Source organism: Anomalospiza imberbis, chromosome 8 (genome assembly GCF_031753505.1).
Source record: "Anomalospiza imberbis isolate Cuckoo-Finch-1a 21T00152 chromosome 8, ASM3175350v1, whole genome shotgun sequence".
NCBI classification, from domain to species: domain Eukaryota; kingdom Metazoa; phylum Chordata; class Aves; order Passeriformes; family Viduidae; genus Anomalospiza; species Anomalospiza imberbis.
In genome coordinates, this window is record NC_089688.1 from 2,254,251 (window position 1) to 2,279,233 (window position 24,983).

Genomic DNA, 24,983 nt, shown 5'->3' on the forward strand with positions numbered 1-24,983 from the left:
GTGAGGAATTACAAGCCACAAAGGTTTGAGCAGTGTGGTAGTTGAGTTAACACAGGGTGAACACAGGGTGAAAAAGTAGAATTTTGGGGTTTTTAGAATGTAGTTCAGGGGTACAAGATGGAGGGATTTGGGTGTGTCCTGACCTTCTTCTCCTTCTCCTTGCCCTCCGTGTCTCGCTGTGATGGTGACACTTTTCTGTTGGTTTAAGGCACAGACACACTGTCCAACAGAAATGACAGACATTGGCACGTTACTGTAAACATGGCACACGGAGTTTTTGGTATAAAATGCGAACACCGCCCTGAGGACAGACAGAATGCCATGGCCGACCTGCCGGACAGCAGGGCAGAGAGAGAATGTTACAGATAAGGAAAAATAAACAACCTGGAGAAGCCGACCCTGCGCATTCAGACTCCTTCTTTGGCTGCACGGGCTGGGAAACAAAGACTTTGACACTCTTGGAGTCACCTCGATCCACAGACCCCGAGACTTAATCACATCCAAAATCTCATCTTTACTCTTCTCTGGGCAGCAGCCTGGCTGGGCTCTGGGGTGACCTGAGCAGAGCTTCCACTTCTCAAAGTCTCCTGTCTCCACCTAGGGGTAACTTCACGGTCCATGTCAGATGGGGAAACAGCAGTAATCCCCAGGCAGGGGAGGAAGCCAAGTGGGATGCTGGAGGACAGGGATGCCTCACCTGCAGCTGCAGCTCCATGCTCCATTCCTCCCTCCCAGATTATCCCCCCAGTCCTGGAAGGGGCGTTGCTTTCTGTAGGATACCCCTCAGGGATGGGAATGAACTGCTTGAGAGGGTGGCTTAGCCCACGACCCACAGCTGTACCTCTCATCTCCTGCCTTGGAAGCACCAAAACCAAACCATCAGTCAATCTCCAGCTCACTTCCATCAGGGATCCTGACAGCAACATCCTCCTGCTGGCACGCCTGCGGCAGTGGAGCCCAAAGCAGGTTGGAGGGATCTCACAGGGATCCCCAATCCCTGCAGATGCCAAACGCAGCAAGAACCAGTGAGTAATGAACAGGAGAGGAGAGCAAGCAGATTGTTTCCTTTTTTTTTTTTTTTTTTTTAATTAGACTAGGAAATATAATTTATTGCATAAAAATTAATTTGTTACAATAGGAATGCTAAACTTTATTTACAGTTCTTTAGTTTACAGAATGAACAGACACGGGTTTAGAGGACGCCACCAGGCCCATCCCCTGGACATATAAATATGGAAACACATTTCGGAGCAAGAGATGGACACTGCCAGACCACGGGGCTGCTGCCTTGGCCAAAATGCCTGGCTGGAGAGACCCCTGGGAGTTGTGGAGGGCTCCTGGGAGCTGGCACCCGTGGCAGATGGAGGCAAACCCTGCATCCCCCCTGCCCTGCTCCTGCTGCAGGTTCCCTGGTCAGAAAAACGGGGAGAATCTCCCCAAAGATGCACTTCAGCCAAGCCAAGTGGCTGCTGCCTGCCCAAAGGAAGGGGGAGCTGGACAGAGATGGAGGGGGATGGACAGAGGCACCCGTGGGCAGGACAGAGGGATGAACAGACAGACACACATCCCAGCACAGTGATCCACAAACCAGAGAATGGGAGCGAGAGAGATTCCGAGGTGACCTGAAAGAGCATCTCATCCCTCCGAGAACCCCGTGGAACTGAGAAAGGAGCCCTCAAGACCATGGGCAGCTGGATGGGTCCATCAAGTCTTTATTGCTCTCCAAATTTGCTTTTTCTTCCTTAGCTCCGAGGCTCTCAGAAATGGTCAGATACAACCCAAAGGATGGATAAACCCCTTCCCATGTGACACAGGAGCTCACCCAGCAGCAGTTTTCCCAGCCAGCACAAGGGGGAAAGATCCCTTTTCTCCCACAGCCTTCAAAACTCAGCAAGAAGGGAACACCAGGGACCGCGAGACACAGCAGGGAGCAGCTCGGTGCTTTCCAGCAGTGCCTCAGGAGCTGCCCACAGGAATCCTATCCTGTCCCAGAAATACTGAAAGCTCCTCCCGAGCAGCCCTGTGCAGGTGATGCTCTCCAGGCTCCCTGAGTGTGCTCCTGTGCCCAGCACTTTGTGGGATGACACAGCCACTCCACGACACAGATCCAGGGCTCTGCAGCCCAGAGCAGGACATGCTCCTAATACTTCAACTGATGGAGAATCCACAGCCTTGGCTGTGTGACCTAGTCTAATCCTGAGCTTACCACCCCCTTCCTATTTTTTTTTTTTTTTTAAACAGACAAGCTTCTAAGATACAGCACTCAGTGAGTAACTATTTCTACCTGCAGGCAACCTAAAGTTTTTACCTTCATCAAGACACCGTATCTGTGTGAGGAACCTTGTTCCTGCCTACCACTTGATTACTTTCCACTCACCCCACAGCTTCTCCATCGTTATAAAAAGCCTATTCCAGGGAAAAACAGGAGCTGCAGTGAGGGATGGGAACCTGAGCACTGCTCACGATGCTGTCCCTCATGTGAAAATGCTCAGCCTGGTTGGCAGCTTGGGAATACCAGAGTATCCCTCCCTGAATCCGTGCTGAAATACTGCATCAAAATCCAGGCAGGAGTGCAGGGAGCTGAAGTGGAGGCAGTTTGAAGTGGCCACATCCCAGCCCGCCAGCCCCTACTCTCCCCTGACCCCTCCACACCTGCTCATCACCTCCCTCTGACTCCCAAGCCCAGGTTTGGGGTGCTCACTGCAAAATCCTGCTGGGTTTACAACATCCCCCGTTTAGCCTTGAGTCCGGAGTTTGGCGCAGGACTGAAATCTTTGGTTTGTACTGAAGTTATGTAAATGAAGGCGTAGTCATCCTAAAAAGCTCCCCCAAACCATGCCAGGGAAGAATTCATTAAAAATACCCATATCTGGATGCACTCTCCCCACCCTGAACCCTAAATACAGGGCAGCATCCCTCATCCCTCCTTGCAGGTGGAGCGGGACCCATCATTCCCACTGCCAGGGAAAAGAGAGTTTGCAAGGACAAAAGCTGCGGGAAGGGTCTGAGCTGGCCCTGAACCAGAGGGGTGGAGAGGCACTTCACCCTCCAGACTCCCTGGGGGTCCCAGGACATGTAAACACATTTTGCTCAACTTGGATCACACGCTTTTCCCTACAAAAGTGTGTCCAATGAAATCTCTCTCTCTGCCACCCTGACCACAGCGACACTCTTGCTCTCACACACCGAAAAAAAAAAAGATTTATAAATTCTGTCTTTTTTTCTTCTTTTTTTTTTTTTTTTCTTTTAAAAAGGACACATCCAAAGATCTGGATAATAAATTATTTGCGTTTCCTAAGAAACTTTTTTTTTTCCTTTTTTTCTTTCCTATTTGCCTCGTTAAGCTGCCTGAAGCCTTTGACAGAAGTTAAGCCTGGATTGTATTCATCTCTTCAACGCAGAAATGCTATTAAAGGAGGAGGAAGGGAACCCAAAAAGAAGAAGGAAAAGGAAAGCCCCCATCCCAACTCAAGAAGCCCTAATTCCTCCCCGTGCCATGAGGAGGAGGAGGAGGAATGCTGTGTAACACTTGAATTGCTTGTAAACGCTGAGGATGGGTCTCTAAGGCTGACAGTGATCGGGAGAAGCGCCGGCCGCGGCCCCTCCCCGCTCAGGACGGATGTGCCTCCCCCTGCCATCGGGGGAGGACCCTTCCTCACCCCCTGGTTCGTCCTCCTGGCCCCCCAGCCGTGGGGAGCACCATCAGCAGTCTCCCTCTGTAGCCATGACCACCAGCATCTCGCTCTTGCCCATCTCCTCTAAGGCACTGGCCAGGGTGTTGAGATCGCCGTCGTCCTGGTGCTCGGCTTCCCACAAGTCCAGGAGCACCCCGGTGGGGCTGGCTTTGGTGGCAAAGTAGTTCAGATACCTGAAAGGGAGAAGCAGAGGAGGGTTGGGCTGCTGTGGTGCCCTTTGGAGATGGCAGAAGGGAGGATGCTGGACCTGTTTGGAGCATGAACTTTGATGGAAATGCTGTAACACAAATGCCAACGCCCTCGAGAGACCGTCTGCAATTTTTAGACAGAGCTGGTATTCATGCAAAAGCAATGTAAGCTTTGCTTTGCTGAAATTACCCTTTCTCCCTTTGGTCCTGGGGTGAAACCAGGTGGGAATGGCACAGCCATTGTCCCAGATAAACAAGGGCCATTCAAAGTGACAGGAGACACAGAACTGTGGCACAGATGGATGCCAGAATTGTTTGGGTTGGAGGGACTTTCAAGATCATCTAGTTCCAACCCTCCTGCCATGGGCAGGGACACCTTCCATTATCCCAGGGTGCTCCAAGCCCTGTCCAACCTGGATTTGAACACTTCGAGGGATAGGGCAGCCACAGCTTCTCTGGGCAACCTGTGCCAGAGCCTCACCACCCCCAGGAGAAGAATTTCTTCCCAATATCTCATCTAAACTCTCCTCTTTTAAAATTGAAAATCATATCCAAGGATAGAGATGGATATAACTGTGCAGAGCTATATCCCCATTTATGGATGCACCTAAACAGCTGGACACAACCCCACTCCATGTCCTGGATGTCTAGGACAGGATGGAGTCCTGTCTCCATCTGGAGACAGGATGGAGATGGACTGGATGTCTACAGCTGACAAGGAGCACTGAGTGAAGCCTCCCTGCTGGGGGCACAGGAAGGGAAAGCAAGGCCTGGGGAGACCCACCGGTCCATGGAAAGCTTCTGGGCGAGAAGTCTCCAGTCGTTCCCCCTGGAGTTGGGAGCATCCAGGCTGTTGCAGATCTTCTGCCGGATGGAGAGGGGGATTTTGAAGGCGTAGGGTCCCACCTGGGTGGTGGTGGAGGTGGTGGCACCGCTGTGGTGGGAGCGGAGGGTGTCGGAGGAGCTGCCGTGCTGGAAGAGGAAGGACAGGGTGAGACGTTGCTGAAATGTCCCAGCGTGTCCCCAGCTTCCTCCTCACCTGCCCTCTGCTCACCTCTCCCAGCGTGACGTGGAGCTGGAAGATCTGCCCTTCCCCTTCCACCTGCCGGACACAGATCTTGCAGGTGAGCTCGGTGGAGGCCTGGCTGTACCTCTCCAGCGTGAAGGTGCAGTGCAGCGCTCGCTGGCTGCCGCTCCAGATGTGGTAGAAGGGGATTTCCTGTGGGCCGCCAAAGCACGGGCTCAGCCAAGGCTCCAGCAGCTCCAGCAGCTCCCACCTCCTCCAGCCACCCCCATGAGGGATGAGGTGGGACAGCAGGACCTCACAGAGAGCATCCCACAAAAAAGAGCAGAAAACGGCTCCCCTTCCTCCTCTATCCCTTTGGGAGACAACTCAGCACCACAGCCCTGTGGTGCCTGGCTGGAGATGGTGCTCCCAGTCTGCAAGCCCAGCTGCCCCCACGTCAGCCCCTCACCTGGTACTTGGCCAGCAGTTTGCTCCTCCACAGCGCGTGGGGGATGTCGTGGATGGAGAGGCGCAGGTTGTGGTAGCTGTCCTTGAAGGGCAGGGGCTTGGGCTCCTCCAGCAGGTACCCTCCCAGTGTCCTCTCCAGCTCCAGCACCTCCTGTGGGCACCAGGACAGGCAGGGTGAGACACAGGAGAAGGGCAGGGGCTGCTCCTCTGCCCACCTTCACACCCAAAGCCAGGATGGAGTGGGGAGAGGAGTTGCCAAGAAGAGCCAGCAGCAGCCTCAAGCCCACGGAGAATAGGTTTTGCCACCCCAACAGAACTTACCAGCCCATCTCATACACCAGCCCTACCTAAAACTTGAATTTCCTAATGTGAGCATCCATAAATGCCTCCATACTCCTTGGAGAACACAAAGCTCCAACACAAGGGTCAGGCCCTCCCTTGAAGGGTGCCACTCTGCTTTTAACACCATTCCTTCATCACACCAGCAGCTTTTAGGAGAAAAAGACAAGCCAGGAGCCAGAGCCCTGCCTACATCCCCACCTAGAGGCACCATATCTGTTCCAACAGGATCCACTGGACAAGTCACAGAGAATCAAACAGCCCAGCACTTGTGGGTCCAAGTAGCCAAAGCATCCAAACTCCAGCTTCCTGTGATGCACTGAATGTTATCTATGCCACAAAACCATTCCAGGGCAGGGAAAGACACAAATCCATGCAGGATCTATAAAAAAACCTGCCTGTCAGCAGCCAAACCTCTTGTGTAATGCCTGCAGGAGGGGTCCCAGCAGAGGAGCTAAACAACGCCCTCCCAGTTTCCTTGGCAGAGGACGAGGAAGGACAGGCAAAGCAGTAAACACCTCGTTATTTCACTGTGGTCACTTTGCAGGCAGTTGCATCAGGTTGTCTGCTCCCCAGGGCCAGGCCATCCTGAGAGGCACCAGGCAGCATCCTGCCTGCCAGCACCAACAGCTTTGGGAAGGGGATATTTACCTTCAGAGCATCTGGTGTGTCCTCCAAGCAGTAGACCTTGAGGCTGTACTCCAGGGAGGTGCAGACGGTGGGGGCAAAGATGGCCAGCTGGAGCCTCTTGATGGCTGACCTGGAGTAGGACTCTCCCACAAAGACATAGGTGCCAAGTTGGTCCAGCAAAATGTGGCAGGACTTGGCTTCCAGCTGGCAGTAGCAGGGAGTGTTGAGGGTCTCCTCATCCAGGGTCACAACTTCCTACAGAGACATCAAGATGGAGGGTCGGTCTGTCATCCAAGGGGTTGTGCCCCCCAGGGTCTCTGCTGGCTGCAGGGCCTGGGTGCCCCCTTACCTCCCAGTTTCCCTGGTGGGACTGTGTTTTCAGCTGGTAGATCCAATCCGAGGAGCTGACGTCGGCGCAGTGGGGAATGGTCAGGACGACGGGGCGGCACAGGAGCAGGCCCGTGGGCCCACAGGTCACTGCAGGGCTCAGCACTGTCTGTGTGCCCTCAGAGGGCAGCCTGGGGAGCAACAGGGGACAGAGGTTGGACAGGGAACTCCGTGGTGGCCAACGAGGAGTGGGTGGCCAGCGGGGTGACTTACAGGGCTGTCTCAGCCTTGTTGAGCACCAGGTACATCTCGTAGAACTTCCCCTGGGGGATGGCCCCGTGGGGCACCAGCAGGCTCACCCCTGGAATGGCAAACACAGGTGTCAGTCACAGGCACAGGGGGGAATGAGGGAGAAACCACTCTCCACCCCAGCCAGAGAGCACAAGAAGAGCAGGGAGCCAGGGCAGCACAGAGAGGAACACCTCCAGATCACAGAATCATGGAATGCTTTGGGTTGGAAGGGACCTTAAAGATCACCCAGTTTCAGCACCCCAGCCTTGGGCAGGGACACCTTCCACTGTGCCAGGCTGCTCCAAGCCTTGTCCATCTCGGCCTTTCACACTTCTGGGGATGGGGCAGCCACAGCTTCTCTGGGCTGTCCCATGGCTGCACTGCTTGCAGGGATGAGCCAGACCAATGCTTTTTCTTCACTAGGAAGGAAAATCCTAATCTTTGGGTTCTTTTGCAAGGCGCTGGCCCTGGATCAATGGCAGGGAAAGACCAAGGCAAGCCCAAGGAGGCTGTAACCTCTAGCCTGAGATGTCTGGCTTAGGAATGGCTTTCTGCCTTCCTTCCCTGAGCCACGTTTGGGATAGCAAAGGGCCACTCGCGCAGGGACAAGATGATGGTTCAGCAGCCACACAATCCCAGCCTGCGGCTTACCTGTGCCTGGCACGGTGAGCCTTCCCCCCAGGTAGCCAAATGTGCCGCTGGCGCTGTAGCCATGCTCCCGGGGCAGGCTGAGGAGGTGCTGGGAGCCCAGGCCTTTGCTCCGCACACTGGCAAAGTGCCCGTCCCTGGCGGTGTCCCCCGGGTAGGTGCCGGCGGCGGGGACCCCCCCCAGCAGGTCAGTGCCGTCGTGCAGCCCCGGCGAGGAGGAGGTGGTGGAGGAGTTGTAGACCTTGATCTTGAGGCTGGGCAGGGGGTCCAGCAGGGGGGAGTTGGTCATGGGGATCTTGTCAGAGGAGTCCTGCAGGGCGTACATGGGGCCGCGGTACACGCCCGCGCTGGCCGTCAGGTCCGGCTGCATGGACGGGTGCAGCAGCTGAGGGTTGTCTGCAGGGGCAGCAAACACAGGTGGGATGAAGACAGCAGTGCAAGCAAGGGCATGGAGAAGTACTGCTTGAGTGGAAGACATCCCAGAATGGTTTGGGTTGGATGGGACCTTCAAAACCATCTCCTTCCAAACCCCTGCCATGGGGAACCAGACCAAGCTGCCCTGATTCCCACCATCAACACCTGACCACTTCCACAGAACCTTCAGCCTTCAAAAATCAGTAATTCCCTCACGAAAACGGGACCGGGAGCTAGACCTAAGGCTGGTGAGGACCTCCATGGCTCTTACCATGCCGGGACGTCTTGAAGTTGACAGGGTGGAACCCTCCGGTCAGAGCGGCCGAGGAGTCCGTGATGTCTGTGTCGAAATCCCGGCGTCTCCTCCGGTACACCACTACCCCCACGGCCATAAGGATCACGATGAAGACGAAAATGGCCACCACCAGCCCGGCGTACAGGGCCACATCGCCCGTGGCCTCCAGCACTGAGAGGGATTAAAGACGCTGAGGTGAAAAAAGGGGTGGCAGAAAAGCAGGTCAAGACCCACCATCGCTCCCCAGTCCCACCACTGACTCAGGCATGGGTGGAAGGACGTGCCCTGGGCCTGCTGGAAAGGCTGGCAAGAGGATGGAAAGTGTTCTCTAAGAGCAGGAAGTCAAGAGCAATGCCAGAGAATGAGATGGAGGTGAAGCCCTCAGACCTTAGGAGGACACCTGGCCACAGCTTGTGCAAACTTCACCTGAGCACCAAGAGTCCCAGAAATGTTTGGTTTGTGCAGCTCAGGTTCATGAAGCTGTGAGCAACCCTCAGATCCTAACAGAGACAACCCCGAGGAGCCCACAGGACTTTTAGAATGCACTTTAGTTGTTCCATCTTCCCACCCTTTCCTCAGCCAGCTGCCAGGGAGTCCCTGCCATGGGTTCAACAGAACAAAACCACAGGAACAAACAAAAAAAAAAATGGCCATGAAATGAGCACTTACGGTGGCTTTTGGGCTCGTTTAGAATTCTTTTATCTGTTAGGAAAAACAAAGTTAGAAAAGAAAAAGGTGAAGGTGATGATGGGGATGAGATGAAACAGAAAGTGGGAGGAAAGCCAGCCCAGGGTGAGGGGTGTGGGAGATCAACATCATTCCCTGGGGCATTTCAAAACCCAGGTAGAAGCATGGTGACAAGGACATCCCCGTGCCCAGGCAGTAAAGGGGACAGCGCTGTCACACAGCAGCAGGTGGCAGCATTGGCTGCCTTCAGCATGCCCACTCACAGGTAGCAGCACCATTACCGCCATAATGTATTTATTTCCTCAAAAAAACACCTCCAGGACTCCCAGCAGTGATGCAGGAAAGGTGTTTTCATGGTGTGGCTGAGACACCCCTCCTGTTGCCCTGTCTACCCACAACCAGCTTTATTTCAGCAGAGACCCCAAACCTACAGGGGCCGGGCGGGACAGGGGCCTCAATGCCAGCGGCACATTTAGATCCCCCCAAATCCCCAATATCTCTTCCTCCAGGTAAGAAATAACTCTGGAAGGGGTGAATCTGCTTGAAAACACCTTTTTAAAGACACTACTTAAAACTCAGGTGGCAGCGGCCGCTCCACCAGGTCGGCGGCACAGCCAACAAAGTGTGGCCAAATGCCAGAGTGGCATCTCCTGTGGCACGTCCCCATGCCCGTGGCACCCTCCTGGGTACTCACTGTGCAGGCAGAGGCCATCGGTGCAGTTTTTGGAGTCCAGCAGCACCCCGCTGCAGTCCTTGCCGCCATTGCGGGGCGCAGGGGCCGCGCACTCGCGGCTGCGCCAGTGGGTACACTCGGTGCTGCACGCTGACCACTTGCTCCACTCCGTCCACGCGCCATCCACTGCGAGCACATGGCAGCGTCAGTAAAACCTTCCCACTTTGGGGAGTTTATCCCACTGCTCCTCAAGACCAGCTTGTTCCAACCCCCTGCCATAGACAGTGGCACCTTCCACCATCCCAGGCTGCTCCAAGCCCCATTCAGCCTGGCCTTGGGCACTGCCAGGGATCCAGGGACAGCCACAGCTTCTCTGGGCAACCCATGCCAGGGCCTTCACCCTCACAGGGAAGAATTTCTTCCCAGCATCCCATCTAATCCTGCCTTCTGTCTGTGTGAAGCCATTCTCTGTTGTTTTGCCACTCCAGGCCCCTGTAAATAATCTCTCTCCATGTTTCTTGTAGGCTCCCTTGAGGTACTGGAGGGCTGCAATTAGGTCACCTCAGAGCCTTCTCTTGTCCAGGCTGAACAATGCCAACAATCCCAACCACAGCCTGGGGTACAGGCAGTTTCTGAACCCTCCTTACCTGGGCAGAGGGTGGTGCACGTGATTTTCTGGAAGGGCTGCCCGTCGCAGAAGGAGCCGCCGTTGAGGGGCGCGGGGTTGGTGCAGGTCCTAGTGCGCTTCTGCCAGCCCCGGCCACAGCGGTTGTTGCACGGAGACCACTCGGACCAGGTGGACCAGCCACCATTCACTGCAGAGGAGATGGGCAGAGTCAGCTCTGGAGCCCAATCCATCAGCTAAGCCTCGAGACCTTACACCTTCTGTGACCCCTTGTTACAGCCCAGCCTCATGAACAGCAAACCACAGAACTCCCTCTTGTGCCACCACCCCATGCCCAAGATGCTTAAGACTGCTGTGGTCCTTTTCCCGCTTGGCAAATATTTTTGTGTCTGGCCCTGAGGAGATCTTTGATTTCATAGCAAAGTTCAGCCAAATACAGTTTTCCAGCTGCTTTAGAGTCAGAGCAACCCGCCTGGATCCATCCACCCTCCTACCCAGCTGAGAATGTTCAGAAATACCTTCACCCCTCCACCTCAAACTTCTCCTTACTGCTTGTGGAAGCCATTAGAGGCTCCTGTTCTGCAGACATTGGTTATCACCTAACACCATGCCCTAATTCACTCCTACCACTCCCAGGAAGTGCCCATAATCCCTCTTGGCTTGGGGACACAGCCAGCACCAAAGGTCCCCTTCCCGGAGCATGGGCCGGTACCGTAGACGATGACAGCGGCCGTGGTGCTCCGGCGCTTGGCCACGATGTTCTTGGCCATGCAGGTGTAATTAGCAGTGTCCAGCAGCCGGGCCTGCTTGATGATGAGGTTGTGATCGATGGTGATCAGGAAGTTGGTGTCCTGGCTGGGATCGATGACATCCTCGTTCCTCAGCCACTCCACCTGGCAGGAAAGGAAGGGATGGGGATTAAGCCATCACCAAGAGCAAAGATGTCCTCAGCACTTTAACCACTGACTGGACAACCTTGCTTCTCACTGGCTTTATTTCTCCTGAGAACTGGGCCAAACCAGGCCTGACTGGGGCATGTTACTGGTGTTTTGACCAAGGATGAGGCACTGTGGCTCCCTCCAACACACAGCTCCCAGCGGCTGACAAAGCTGCGGGCTAGGAAAGCTCCACTACCATGGTAGGAAAACCCATCCGGACTGATTTTCCCAGCCCTCAGCTCCCACTGGTGACTGCTCCCATCCAGACAACTCCCTGGGTGCCTCCTTGTCAGATCTTCCCTCTGAGGCACCTCAGGAAGTGTGGGAGAAGTGTGCTGAGAGGGTGCTGCGCAAAATAAGCCATTGCTCTGAATGAGAGCTGACAGGAGATCATCTGGGATGGGATGGGATGGGATGGGATGGGATGGGATGGGACAGGGTGGGATGGGGTACCCCACCCTGCATTCCTTCAGGAGCCACTCACCTCAGCCTGTGGGACCCCCTCGGGCGGGCGGCACTGCAGCAGCACCTCGTGCTCCAGCGGGACCTCCTTGCCCAGCGGCTCCTGATCAAAGTTCTTCCGTAGGTCTGGGAGGGGAAGGAGAAAAGAGGGGTTACCAGCCTGCAGCAGGACAGGGCAACCACCAAAACTTTGAGCACCTCATCACCAAGCACCCTGAAGTCAGGAAGTCCCTCTGGCACAGACAGTCAGGGCAAAACGTGCCCTGGGAGGAAGGAGCTGAAGAACCATGTTTTCCAGGGTGGATTTGGGGCAGCACATGGTGGATGATACATTTCCTCCTTCATGTGCTTGCAGGCTTATACCCCATCCTGTCTTTTCCTTTTGGGGCTAACCTGAGCTTATCCACCGTTTCTTCATCCCTCCCAGCAGAGGCCCTCGGGATGTGGGAGACACAGCAGAGTCCTGCTCCAGAGCCCGGGAAGGAGCAGGAGCATCACTAGATGGTGCTGCAATCCTCTGCTACAGCTCCCAGACCTCTCCATGTGGCTCCTGAACCCTCTGCTCAGAAAAACCACCAAGGATGTGTTCAGTGCCAGGCTCGAGGGGGCTTGGAGCAAGCTGGTCTGGAGGAGGGTGTCACTCCCCATGGCATGGGGTTGGAATGAGGTGAGTTTCAAGGTCCCTTCCAACCCAACATTTTCTGTGATTCTATGGTTCTCTGAGTCTCTGGTTTTGCCAGCATAACCCTTCAGCAGCGTAGCTGATCCATCACTCTGTTTTGGATAACCTGCTGGATTATTATCCCTCTAACACCAAACTCCATTTGAGACTGGGGAAGCCTGGCTGTCCTCCTGTAGCTCCACCATCGTCTCATTTGCTCATGGAGCAAATTCAGGCGGGCCCAGCCTGACTAACTTGCCTTTGATCAGGCTGACAGCCCCGAACAGCAGCTCAGGGCAGTGACGTGTGACAGCAGGGACTCGGAGGACGCGGAGCCGCTGAGCGTGCAAGGTGCCATCAGTTGGGTTATTAAGGATAATAAAACCCTAGGAAGCGCTGAGCACGCTGCTGGGCACTGCGGCATTAACCCTGGTAGTGCCACCGCCCCGGCAGGCGGGGACGGTGACTCTCAGAAACAAAGCTACAGCGGGGGTGGAGAGAGAAAACCATGGTCATCCAGCAAGGATGGGTCATCCCAAACTGATCAGAAAGTGGAGAAGGAGTGAGCTTTTGGAGATGGGAGTGATGCCGGTTGAAGGCTGACCTAGAACAGAGGCCAGACGGAGTTAAAGAACAAAGCAGGGATTTATTAAAAGGATCTCCTCCATGGATCCACCTTGGGCAGCACAAGAGCCCAGCCAGGGCTGCACCCAGGATGAACCAAAATGGTCCCAAAATGCACGACTGCTCCCGGGGTCTCTCACTTTTAGAAGCTCTGGTCCATTTGCATATTGGAACTAATTGTCAAAGTATAGCTTTAGCCCATGAAGTCCCATCCTGCTTGTTTTTCTCTCTTCAGCCCACATTGTTTATGCTCTTGGGGCTGAGATCTGGATCATTTGTCCTTGGTCCCCAGCTAGGGAAGGAATTGTTTTGTGTCCCTGCTCTGTGCAGAGAGCTCACCATCCCCTCATGTGAAGCCCAGACCCACACACTAAAGCAGCACAGAATCTGAAAGACATAAAAGCTAAAACCTGAGGCATCAGGAGCAGCACTTACAGGCGATGCGGACGTAGGCCCGGCGGCTCTTGGTGGTGCCCGCCGAGCTCCAGGCCACGCACTGGCACCAGTAATCCTCCAGGCCAAACAGCTCCTCCACCTGCTGCCGGGAGACCTCGATCTGCACCTCCCGCACCAGCAGCCCTGCAAGGGGACAGAGGCACGGCATCCGATGGGCAGGAGCAGCCAGGAGCAGGGAAACTGAGGCAGCACCCCAGAGGGTGCACGTGCAAAGCTGGAGGACAGAGGGTTGGAGGCTTCTCTTCTTGGGGTTGGCACCTCACAAATCAGGGAGACTGTTCCCTCTGAAGGATGGTTTGGGGATGAAGCCAGGGCAGTGGACTATGTGGAAGTGCCTCTTTTTTCCCCCCAGTCCAGCTCAGCAGGACCAGAATCTCTTCACCATTTCTCAAGGCATCGCCCTCCTACACCAGCTCTCTCCCACATCGCCAACATGCCCATACCCCTTTCCACCCACCAGGGTTTGAAGGGTGCTTCCCCCAGGCTTTGTTGTGGGGAGAAACCGCTCCTGTCTGTGCCACTCGAATACTAATATAACAAGACAAATAAAACACTAAAGAAATCAGCCTGGCCATGGCAGGGGGGCAATGACAAAGGTGACACCACCACAACCAGGACATGGTCCCCTGGACTGCAGGAGCACCAATGATCACCACCAAGGGCAGGAGGGACTTGGGCCTTACTTTTCCTTATTTTAAGCAATACCTGCCCGTTTTGGGGTTTTTTTCAGTTTCTATTTTAAAAAGGCCTCAATTTCACAGTGATCGAGAGCCACACGCTCCCCAGCTGTAATTTTGTTACAGCTCACTCCCAGTGCCGTGAGGAGCAATTACTGTCTCCCTGCCACCTTCCTGCAGAAGAACTGGCAAGGAAATACAATTTATTTTGTCACTATTCAGGAGGGAAAAAAAAAAAAAAAAAAGAACCACAACAAGAAAACCCCAAAAGCAAAGGTATTTGGGCCAAGCATTTTTGTGATTTTAAGAGGACTCAGAATGCAGATATAGCTCCAATCCCTCTTGTCTATCTGGGAAGCTCTGGTGGGATGAGCACCCTGGAAAAGTGGGAAGAATCCTGCAAATGCTCTACCTCTGTCCCCACTGCAATCAGTGACCACCCAAAACTGAAGACTGATTTCATGGCACACAGGAGTGACTTCCTGAGGGCTTCCAGGCACCCAAACAGAGCTGCTCTCCCCGCCCAGCCCTCCTCACCCAGCTGAATTATCCTCTCTGACTTGGCCTATTTTTGCTTTCTTCCGCATGAAATGTTTTGGATCAGACGCAGTCAGAGCATTACTGAGCCAGGCTCATTCAAGACACGTCATCTTAAAAGTTCCTTTTTTTTTTTCTCCCCTTCTTCTTAAAGGTCCCTTTTTCCAAGCTTTTAACCAAGGACACTTGAAAACTAACCATGTTAACCCGTGCCTTTGTGCCCGGTTCTCCCCCCTGCCCTTTCCAGCAGCTTTCCCAAACAACGCCGGGCGCTGCAAATGCAGATTTTTTACCACGTTAAACTACTTTGGTTCCAGCTCCCTTTTCCTTAGGGAGGCTGCCAGACAGAGATGCCCACACCAGCAGTTTTAACATGCACCACATCACCTGCAGGCACTGTCAGTTCACTCCCTGATAGCAGCAATGCCATCTTTGAAGCCTGGATGAAGGAGGCGTGTGCTGCTTCCTCCCCAAATTGCTGGCACACAGCAGACTGGAATCTGAGAGGGAGATGCTGGACCAAAGCAAGTGAGTTCCCACAGCAACAGGTTGCTCAGTTGGATGTCCCATCCCTGGGAGTGTTCCAGGCCAGGCTGGACAGGGCTTGGAATGACCTGGGATAGTGGAGAGTGTCCTTGCCCATGGCAGGGGGTTGGAAGTAGATCATCTTTGAGGTCCCTTCCAACCTAAACCATTCCATGAGTCTATGAAATAGAGTGCTTCTTTCCACACTGCACATCACTAAGGCATCCTACAGGACGCTCCAGAGAAATGAGTCCTAACAGCAATTAGACAAATTAACAAGGGGGGATTCCACCCAGGGCTGGACCACACTACTCAGATGTGCCACCAGAGCTGAGAGTGCCTGGTGGTGAATGGTGGAGAGCTGGGAGGGTGACAGGACAGCTCCACTGCTCCCTCCTTGTCCTGGTTCTATGATCTTCCCCTAAGCATCTTCCACTGCTGCGTGTGGGCCACACAGGCCTTTAGCTGAACCCAGTGTGGCCAGATGTTATAAATAAACTAAAATACCCTTGGCAAAGGCTGCTCGGTCACTGACCAGCACTGAGTCTGCCTCACAGTGGTGAGGGTTTCAAATCTGGCCTCTGCAAGAGCTGGGAGGTGGAGATGCACCCAGAAAGAGAGGAACAGAGTGTCACCTGCTCCTGTCAGCCTCCAGAGAAGCAAAGGAACACCCTGGCTGGGTATCTCTGACTATTTTTCCTCTAGAGGAAAAACACCCCACGAATGGCTAAAGCAGCTTTAGGAGGAAAGGTTCAAAAAGCTGGAGAGGAAAGGAAGGATCTTCCCTTTCCAGAGCAGGTTCGGGGATGCACCCGAGCACAGACCGGCTCATGGCTACTACAGGGTGGAGAGCAAGAGATACCATGGAAGGGCAAGGGTGGGAAAAATCACAGGGACAAGAGGAGATTCTGTCAAAATACTGGTGGCTCCTCCAGGTTGGTGAAGTCTCTCCTCTAAGCCCAGCCTGCCTTCCAAGGCCAACACCACTGCAGTTCAAAAGGCTGGCTTGATTTAAAGCCCTCCAGATGCCACATGTGCAGGGATTTGCAGAGGGCAGATCTTACAGGGGAAATGTGACTATTTTCCTCCACTCCTGATCAGCCACAGGTGCCAAAACTGGTGCAGAAAAGGTGCATGCCGAGCTAAAGCATCCCAATTTTAGCAAATCTACTTGATTATATGATCTATCCAACCCCACATATCTTGTTTTCAGGCCAGGATGTTTCAAGGCATGGACCGAAGAGCTCTGCAGAGCCCAATCCTATGGAGTAAGACCCCCCCTAAAATGCCTAAGCCACCTTCTCACCCTGTTCCAGGCAGTCAGAGGCTGACTTATCCTCTGAGGCAGAAAAGAGCTCATTTGCCATCAACAGGCATTTCAAATCCTACCTGCAATTGCTCTCATTACCCATTAAACACTTAATCCCTCTGCGAACCTGCATAAGCTGCCAGCCTTTGCCACCCCTCCTGGCAATGACTCCTACATGTTGATTAGGCATTTTGTAGAAAAGCAGTCCCTTTTTTTTTTTTTTTTTTAATCAGATTTAAACATGCTGCCTTCAAAATCCCTTGTAAGAACCCCAAGTCCTGCACAAGGGTAAAAGTGAAATAATCAGGCAGGGTGACTTCCCTGAGCTTCTGGGGGGTGCGGTGTCCATGGCACCACCACGGTGCTTTCACCAATGGTCTGCCTGGAGGAGAACCACCAACAGCGTGGATGTGGCAAGAGGCAAAAGGGCCTGGAAAGCAGCGAGAGAAGGAAGGCAGAGAGTGGCTTTGCTCACCGGTGACCTCGTCCAGGCTCTCCTTGGTGACGTGGTCGTTCTGGTTGACCCACTCGCCGTTGCACTTGAAGTAGATCTGCGTGGCGGGGTTGGCGCGGCACACGAGCTCCACGGGCTTGTTCTTCACGATGTAGGCGTCCTGTGGCTCCAGCAGGAAGTGCGGCAGCGTCTCCGCCGGCGCCGACGGGAAGGAGTCGGGCAGCACATCGCTGTACTCCAGCCCTGCCAGGACACCCAGAGGCTCAGGAGCTGCCCCATGTCCCCGTCCCCACTGCTCCCTCCCTGCCCTGCACATAGCGGTGGCAACAGCAGCTGAGGATGCGTGGAAAAGCAAAAACAGGGCTGGAGGCTGCCCAAAAACCGGCAAAGCAGCAGCTGAAAGAACCAGAGGACACAGTCTCAAGCTGCACCAAGGGAAATATAGGTTGGGTATTAGGAAAGAGTTTTATAGGAAAGAGTGATAAAGTTCTGGAATGGTGTGCCCGGAGAGGTGGTGGAGTCACCATCCCTGGGTGTGTTTAAAAACAGACTGGATGTGGCACTGGGTGCCAGGGTTTAGGTGAGGTGTTGGGGCTGGGTTGGACTTGATGATCTTGAAGGTCTCTTCCAACCCAGTGGTTCTGTGAATTCTGTGAAAGCAAACCAGAGCTGTGGGATCAATCCTGTTTCACCTGGGTAGTGGGCCCCCATCCATACCCTGAGCCCAAAGCCTGGGTGATCTCACTAGAGGACACTGCGGGGGGAAAAGCAAAACAAGCCCAGGTCTATGGATGGTGATGGGGACACAGAAAGGCTCCAAAGGGGCTGGTGTCCCCCACCCCAAGCCTCCTCCTCACGGCCCTGAGTAATGCATGGGCATGCTCTGAGCAAAATGCTGGCAGGGCACTTTGGGAATGCTGACCATATCCCCAGGACAAATCTCAGCCATCCACACCTTCACTGGAGCTGCATTTGGGATCTCACCCGCTGCCAACACTTGGATTTCAGCATCATCCAACAGGTGAACGATCGCTTCCAGCCCAGCCAGCTCCAGGGAACATCACCCAGAGGTGCCACCAGGATTCCCAGTATCCCAGAAACCAGGGGGCTGTGCCCTGGGGAGCTCCATATTCCTGCTTGTTTGCTTTCAAAAGCCATCTAAATGCAAAAACAACTGGAGGTCGTGTCTGCTCAGGCCAGGCCAAGAAAAATCTTGGAAAGGGGTGAGCAGCTCAGTGCTCACACAGGAATGTTATCCCTTAGGAGTGGGAGCCCAGGGTGCCTCATTCCCAGCAGCAGCCTGGGAAGATGCTCTGAAGCTCTGATGCTCTGACTGAAGCTGAGCATCATCTGCAGGAGACCCATTTCCAGCCCAATAAGATCGACCCCAAATATCACAGGAGTAATAAAACCCCCCACACAGGTGCACAGGGATGCTGCTGCTTAACCTGTTGTTCCAGGGAATCTCACTAGCAGTCAGGTCACATCTCGAGGCTTTTCTTTACACTCAAAGGAGTTATGAGCTTTTCCTCCTCCTCTCTTCCCCCAGCCAGAGCTGTGATTCTCAACTCCAGGCACTGCAGCGTGCAGGAAAACAGTAAATATCCCCAGCCCCACGATAACATCTCCAGAGCTGGCAGGGAAAAGAAAGGAGCCCACTCCCTTCATCACCCTTGGCAAGGAGCAGTGCCGCACGGAGAGAATCAGAATCCCAAGCTGGGAGAAGGAGGAGGAGGAGGAAGAAGAGAAAAAAAATATAATCAGATGCATCGAGAAAACAAGATGACCAGGCTTCCTCCTGAGCAAAAATCAGTGAGGGAAAAAAAAAAAAAAAGCACGAGGTCAGTCGTTTAAAATCCATTTAGGAAAATTGACTTTCCATTTCCATTTAACACAGCACTAAGGGAGAGCGGTAGGACATTTGTCATAATCCATTAACTGCTCTTTTGGAAACAATGAATTAAACTCCGGGCTAATTTCTCTCTCTCTCTCTCTCTCTGGCTGGCTCTTCCCCACCTCTCTGCTGCTGCTTATTTCCTCCCCCATCTCATTTGCAGACCTGTAATTTTCCCAGGCAGGGAGACAGGGAATGCCAAGGTGCGTGACCCCCACCCTGAACAATCCCACACTGCTCCCTGTGACCAGCTCAGGCCACTGCTCCTGCTCTCCTCTCCTGCTGAGCAGCCTTTCACCTATCACAGCAGCAAATACCCCTTTTTTCCCCACCCTTTTTTAATTTGCTACTCAATTTTTCATCCACCGGGTTGTTGTTTTGTTGGTTGTGTGCTGTTTTTTTGGTTAATTTCAAAAAACGCTTCAACGCCGTGGCTCTAAATTCCCTGGCAAAGGGGGCTGGCAGGAGATAATCGAGCTGGCAACAGAGGCAGCCAACAAAACTTCACTCACGGGCTTGTGTGCAAACCTCCCTGATATGATGCTCCCTGCATCCCTGTGGCAAAGTCAGACCTGAGCTTGGAAGCTGGGAATGGGCACAGGTATCCTCAAGAGCCAGTTTTTGGAAGGATCTTCCCCTACGGAGCTGACACCCCAAAGTGCACATGGCTCTGATCCAAAACCACGGGCCAGGAGGAGAGTTCCTTCTCCAACAGCCAACACCAAGGAAATGTTTTCTCCCACCTCACCACCACTTTGGTGATGCTAAACAAGACTTTAGGTCATCCAAGAGGAGCTGGGAGGGGATGAGTCACGGCCGGATGGGGATGAAAATGCCGGATTTGTGACTCACCGGGATCATCTGCAGCAGGAAGGGTGAAGGCTGCAGTGGAGCCACTTGGGCCCCCAGAACAATGTTTGGGGCTGAGGCACTCCTGGTGGTACCAAAAATCCCATCCAGATCCTGCTCCAAAAGGGGGTCTGCCCAAATAAATGCTGCGTCTTTAAGGTTCTTCTCCATGTGGGCACAGTGATTTTGGTGATGAAGGTGGGGGAATAGGATGGTGTCACCAGCCAGATCCAACATCTACTTTTGGTGGCTACAAAGACCTGCTGGGTTTAAGGTTTGAACCCAAAGCACCTGAACCTTTTAAGCCAGGAGCATGTTGGGAAGATTAAAATCCTGCAAATTCATGACAGCTGAGAGATCTTTTGTTTCTGGCCAGGAAAGATATGGGGTCAAAAAAGCAGTTCTAACAGGAGACAGGGGAAAAGGGTGATGGGTTCTTCATGGCAGAATCACAACTGGGGCCATGCCATGGAGCCCCAACCCCACAGATGCCTCAGACTCATGGATGGGAGCAAATCAAGGGGGAGGGTGATTTTTCCATTCAGAAATTAGCTGGGAAAAAGCATTTGCAGCTGGGCAGGGCGTTTTCCTCCGGCATGAAACGGTCACTGCTATTTAAACACACTGGGGAAGAATTAAGGCATAGGAACAACGGGGATTTGGATGAGAAAAGGGAGGAGAACCATGCTGGGCACATTTATCATAAGCCATCAAGCCAGCCTTTCATCCCCGCTCCCAACGCCCGGCCACCCGCCGCATGGGAAACCTCTCGCTCTGCCGACATTCATGGGGGGGCCCCCCAAAAAATCCACACACAGTCGCTGTGGGGAGGAACACGCTGCTTGTGCAGGAGCAACTGCTGCTGCTGTGTGCCCTGACTGCCCAGCAACAACTGCAAAACACCCCCCCAGTGGTGCAACGCCGTCACCTCCAGAGGCTCCGGTGCCACGCCGGGTGACACTGTGGCCCAGTGACCGCAGGAGCAGCAGGCACGGGAGATGCTTTGGCATGGGAAAGCAGGAAAGGAGCCCCGCACAGCCGGGATTTCCAGTCCTGCAATCACACCAGCAATAAAACTCCCAGCAGTGACAAACTAATAAATATTTGAGAGCGCGCTCCGCTGCCTGTAATCATCTCCCTGACAGACGTCTGCAGGGGGTTCCCATCTGCCGGCTTCCCTCCTTCCTGCTGGAGGTGGGTGCCTGCTTCCCAGATCTCTTCTGGGGTTTTTTTTGGAAGTCCCAGCCTGTCGCCGTCCCACAATCTCACACGACTTGGGCATGGTGTTATGGGGTGTCTGGAGCTCTTTGTGGGGAGGGAGAGCTAAAGAGGGGGCAGCTCCCAGCTCAACCCACGGGACCAAATCCTGAAGCCTTGGGGATGAGTGTAGTAGGAACAACGAGAGGAAAAGGGAGGAGGGGAACAGGCACTTCTTTTCCTCTCCCCATCCCTCATCACACATTTTAATCTGCTGGGGCTGAGCTGGATTATCTGCAGCATCTGTTCCCTGGAGGGTGATTTGCAGATGTTTGCTGCCAGCCTTTGCAACTTTGTCAGATCCAGACCCCAAACCCACCTCCCCCCCAAAGGGAGCAGCACCGGGGCCGGGATCCAGCCTTAACCCCCCCTCCATCACCCCAAACACGCGGCACCGGGGATGGCGAGCCCGGGAAGCAACTCCCCATGCAGCAATGGCCAAGCAAACCTCCCCAGGAAAGCGTTAAAATCCTCTCTCCTGCAATTGTTATCCCTCCAAATATTTGGAAGATTACAGGAGCATTAGTGGCTGCCCATCACCCCCGCCACCGCCATCCCTCCTGCCGGTACCAGGCGGGCAGGGATGCGATGTAAGGATGCAGGGATTAGGCTGGGATGCCTGGGTTTCTCCTGCTAAATCTCGGTGGCTGTGGACACTTAACCCCTTCTGCCTCCACCTCCCCACGCTCCTGCCTGCCTCAGGGCAGGCGCTGGCTCCTGGGAAGGCCTGGCAGGGAAGAGTTAAACCTGCCAGGTGGGTTAAAATCCTCCTGGAGAAATGAAAAAATATATGACAGCTTATCTGCAGCAACACAGGAGGAGTCATCTGCCTTCCCAATCCCCCTTCCCAATCCCCCAGCAGGGATGGGAATGGCTCTGGCTCCAGAGACAGAGATGGAGGGGATGCTCCAGCCACCAGCTTGGCTCCAGGAGGTGTCTGGAAGGCTGGAGTGGGGCTGGCCATCCCCCCACCCCAAATCCCCCCTCCTGTTGCCTCCGGGGAGAAAATGAACAGGCTCATTTAGAGATTAGTGCTGTTGCCATTTCAACTCCTGCAAATGTTGATGCTGGAGCCATGGCATGGCTCCCTGCCATTCCAGAATCCCTGCCTGACTGAGGGCATCCCTGCTGCCAGCCCTGGAGGGACACAAATGCATGCCACCACATTCCAGTCCATCCCTGAGCTCAGGAGGAGCAAGGCATCACCGGCCCAGTCCTGTCCTATTCCCATGGGCTTCCCATCACAGACTGCCATTGGGACAACTTTGTGTCCAGCGGTAACACACACCCAAACTTTCCCTCCTAAAAGCACCCTGAGCGTCCTTCCTCCCCCAAACATCATCCTCTTTTCCCCAGGCATCCCCTTCTCATCCTTGCTCCGCCAAGTTCAGCCTCCCACACAGCCGTGTGGGCCCCCAACACGCAGCCCCATCTCCGAGGAGGTGACAGCAGCAGGTGGCACCTTCAAAGTCTCCATGAGGTGGAGCAGTGCCACACCAAGCCACAGCCCCTTCTCAGGGGTTACACCCCGTTGGAGACACAGCAGGGAGAAAGGAGCACAACCCAAGTCACAGGGTGTAACTGAGCATGGGTTTGGGAGATTTGAAGGCACTCACATCCAGCTCTCTCCCTGCTGCCAGAACCCTGTGCCTTCAAAAGCCTGGGGCTGCTCAGGGAAGTGCAGGGAGTGTGAGATGCAGGGACTGTAACAGGTCCCCAGGGCTGCAGCTGGCTGATGTAACCCCCGGCCTCATTAACTCAGTGTGGCTCATTAACCTCTCCCTCCCGGGATGGGACAGCCCCAGGCTGCCAGCAGAAGCCACAAAGCACGAAGCTGAGTGTGGAACAGTCAGGGGTAGCGAGGATAACCAGTGGTACCCAGTGCCTGGGATCATTCGGGTTCAAAGGGAAAGGGGAAATTTCTGGAAGAAATTCTTCCTTGTGAGGGTGGTGGCACCCTGGAATAGGTTGCCTGGAGAAGCTGTGGCTGCCCCATCCCTGGAAGTGTCAGGCCAGGCTGGATGGAGCTCGGAGCCCCCTGGTCTGGTGGAAGGCCCCCTGTGAGGGTTGGAAGCCCACAATCTCTAAGGGTCCCTTCCGACCCAAAACATTCCATGAATCTACTCCGCCTCCAGGCTGGAGCAGGGTTGGATTTTGAGCTCAAAAACCCACGGGGATGCTGTGCTCATGGGGTGACCACCCTTGTGCCCCCAAGCTTGGTCACTCAGCAGGGGCTGGGCCACAGAAACTCAGCACCCAGAGTGCTGCTGTGTCCAGGGGTGTGCAGAAGGTGTTGTTCTACCTCTCTGCCCCCCTAAAAACTGGAGCCCATCCCCTCCTGCTCCCACCAGCCTGGAAAGCACCTGGAATCTGCATCTGGCCTCTCCATTCTCACCACTCTTATTAATAACTAAACCTGCAAAGAACCACTTAACCTTTCCCCCAAGCATCTCTGCCTGACAACTGGCTCCTTTTCCTCCGCTGGCTGCCCTCTTCCAGCAGCTTCACAGTCCCTTCCTGCCAAACCTGGCATCATCCAGCCCCATCCCTCCATCCCAGGGCCTCCAGCTCCTCCCAGAGCCCACCCAGCCCGAGAGGGACGGACAGACAGGCATTTCCCAGCGGGTTACAAGTCCCTCCTGTCCCTCCTGCCCGGCGACAGGCAAACTTTATAATTAGAGAGCATTCCTCCCCAGCCTGGGTAATGAGGGGGTGCACCCAGCCAGTCCTAATTACACCCTTGGAAAAAAAAAAAAAAAAAAAAAAAAAAAGCAGATTCCTCCTCTCCCAGCTAAAGGAAGAGCCTGCAGCTGGCCTCCCTGGCTTCATACCTTTATTAAACCAGGACTGGATGTGGACAGGGGAAAGAATAAAGAAAGCAAAGTCTGTGCTGAGAAAAGGGTGGGAAGGAGGAGCTGGGCAGCCCCAGAGATATTTCTGCATGCAGCGGCCTTATTGATCAAAACCCATGCCACTTATATAAATAAATATAAAAAGAAATTGACTTTTTAGCTAAATCCTCACTTATATAAATAAATATAAAAAGAAATCGACTTTTTAGCTAAATCCTAAGGTCAGGTTTCTGCAAAGCAGCCTGAGAGGTAAACTAAGGCAGGGTGCCCTTGCACAGGGCATCCACCACAGCATCTCTGTGCATCCCACCCCAGCATCCCTGTGCATCCCATCCCTGTGCCCCTGCCAGCCTCAGCTAAGAGAGTCCAACCCAAGTTGCAACCATCCCCAATCCCCAGAGGAGAAACACCCAGGCTCTGGCAGCACCACCCATCCTGGGAGCTGGGAAGAGAGAGATTTATCTTGTTGCTTATGCATTACACTGGAGTATTTATGGAGCCACTACTCTTTTGTTTATCTTTATGATTATGATAATCAAAGGCGAAGCCTCCTGAGAAGTGTAAACAGCTGAGATCCCTTATGGTAAAAATCTCTTCATTTTTCATTATATGGATTTACAACACGACACAGGCAGATTGGAGTAAATTGCTCCTTATTTCTGGTTTTCGCAGAGCCGTGAGCTGCGCGGATCCCCGTAAATACCCACGGAAAACAGAGTGAATAAAAATCAAAAAAAAAAAGAACAAAAGAAATAAGAAAAGGAGGAGGAATTATGCAGCAAATCCCTGTTACACTCTATTGTGCTGGTTTCTTTTGTGCTGTTTTATACATTCCCTTCAGGGAAGCAGTTCTGTTGGAAAACTATCTCCAAATTTCATCTAGCGCTGGTTCTTGTTACGGGCACAGACACTTCCCTTTGTGCTATTTTAATTCCATTGTCACGGTCCTCTTGTCAAGTTTGTTCTGTTTACTGAGCTACAACGTTATTTTTAATGGATATAATAATTATATGAACTTTTTATTTATTTGCTTTGGCCCATGAAAGAAAAGCCCCAGCAGCGGAGAAGGCAGTAAGGCGCTGTTTATTCACATGTACGGCGTGTGCTGGGCTCCTGTTGTGAAAAGAATAATCATTTCAACAAGAAAAGAGAGAAGGGAGAAGAAAACAAGGAACAAACAGGGACTTGTTGCCCTGGTTAAC

At 53.7% G+C, this 24,983-nt stretch overlaps 1 protein-coding gene across 2 annotated transcripts in view; it reads right to left on the bottom strand.

Moving 5' to 3' along the window:
- Positions 1 to 1,061: 1,061 nt before the first annotated feature.
- Positions 1,062 to 24,983, bottom strand: part of UNC5B (unc-5 netrin receptor B) — a 55,205-nt gene continuing 31,283 nt past the window's right edge. The window contains exons 2-17 of one of the 2 annotated variants that reach the window (XM_068196946.1): positions 16,951 to 17,172; positions 13,407 to 13,550; positions 11,709 to 11,812; positions 10,999 to 11,179; positions 10,309 to 10,476; positions 9,683 to 9,847; positions 8,971 to 9,003; positions 8,278 to 8,472; positions 7,596 to 7,988; positions 6,927 to 7,014; positions 6,676 to 6,844; positions 6,348 to 6,581; positions 5,359 to 5,508; positions 4,938 to 5,102; positions 4,668 to 4,855; positions 1,062 to 3,868 (exon numbers count right to left, since the gene is read on the bottom strand). In XM_068196946.1, the coding sequence (XP_068053047.1) occupies positions 3,703 to 3,868; positions 4,668 to 4,855; positions 4,938 to 5,102; positions 5,359 to 5,508; positions 6,348 to 6,581; positions 6,676 to 6,844; positions 6,927 to 7,014; positions 7,596 to 7,988; positions 8,278 to 8,472; positions 8,971 to 9,003; positions 9,683 to 9,847; positions 10,309 to 10,476; positions 10,999 to 11,179; positions 11,709 to 11,812; positions 13,407 to 13,550; positions 16,951 to 17,172 (2,765 nt within the window). In that variant the 3' untranslated portion in view covers positions 1,062 to 3,702. The remainder of the gene's footprint in view (positions 3,869 to 4,667; positions 4,856 to 4,937; positions 5,103 to 5,358; positions 5,509 to 6,347; positions 6,582 to 6,675; positions 6,845 to 6,926; positions 7,015 to 7,595; positions 7,989 to 8,277; positions 8,473 to 8,970; positions 9,004 to 9,682; positions 9,848 to 10,308; positions 10,477 to 10,998; positions 11,180 to 11,708; positions 11,813 to 13,406; positions 13,551 to 16,950; positions 17,173 to 24,983) is intronic. The other variant, XM_068196947.1, reaches the window with a different exon arrangement.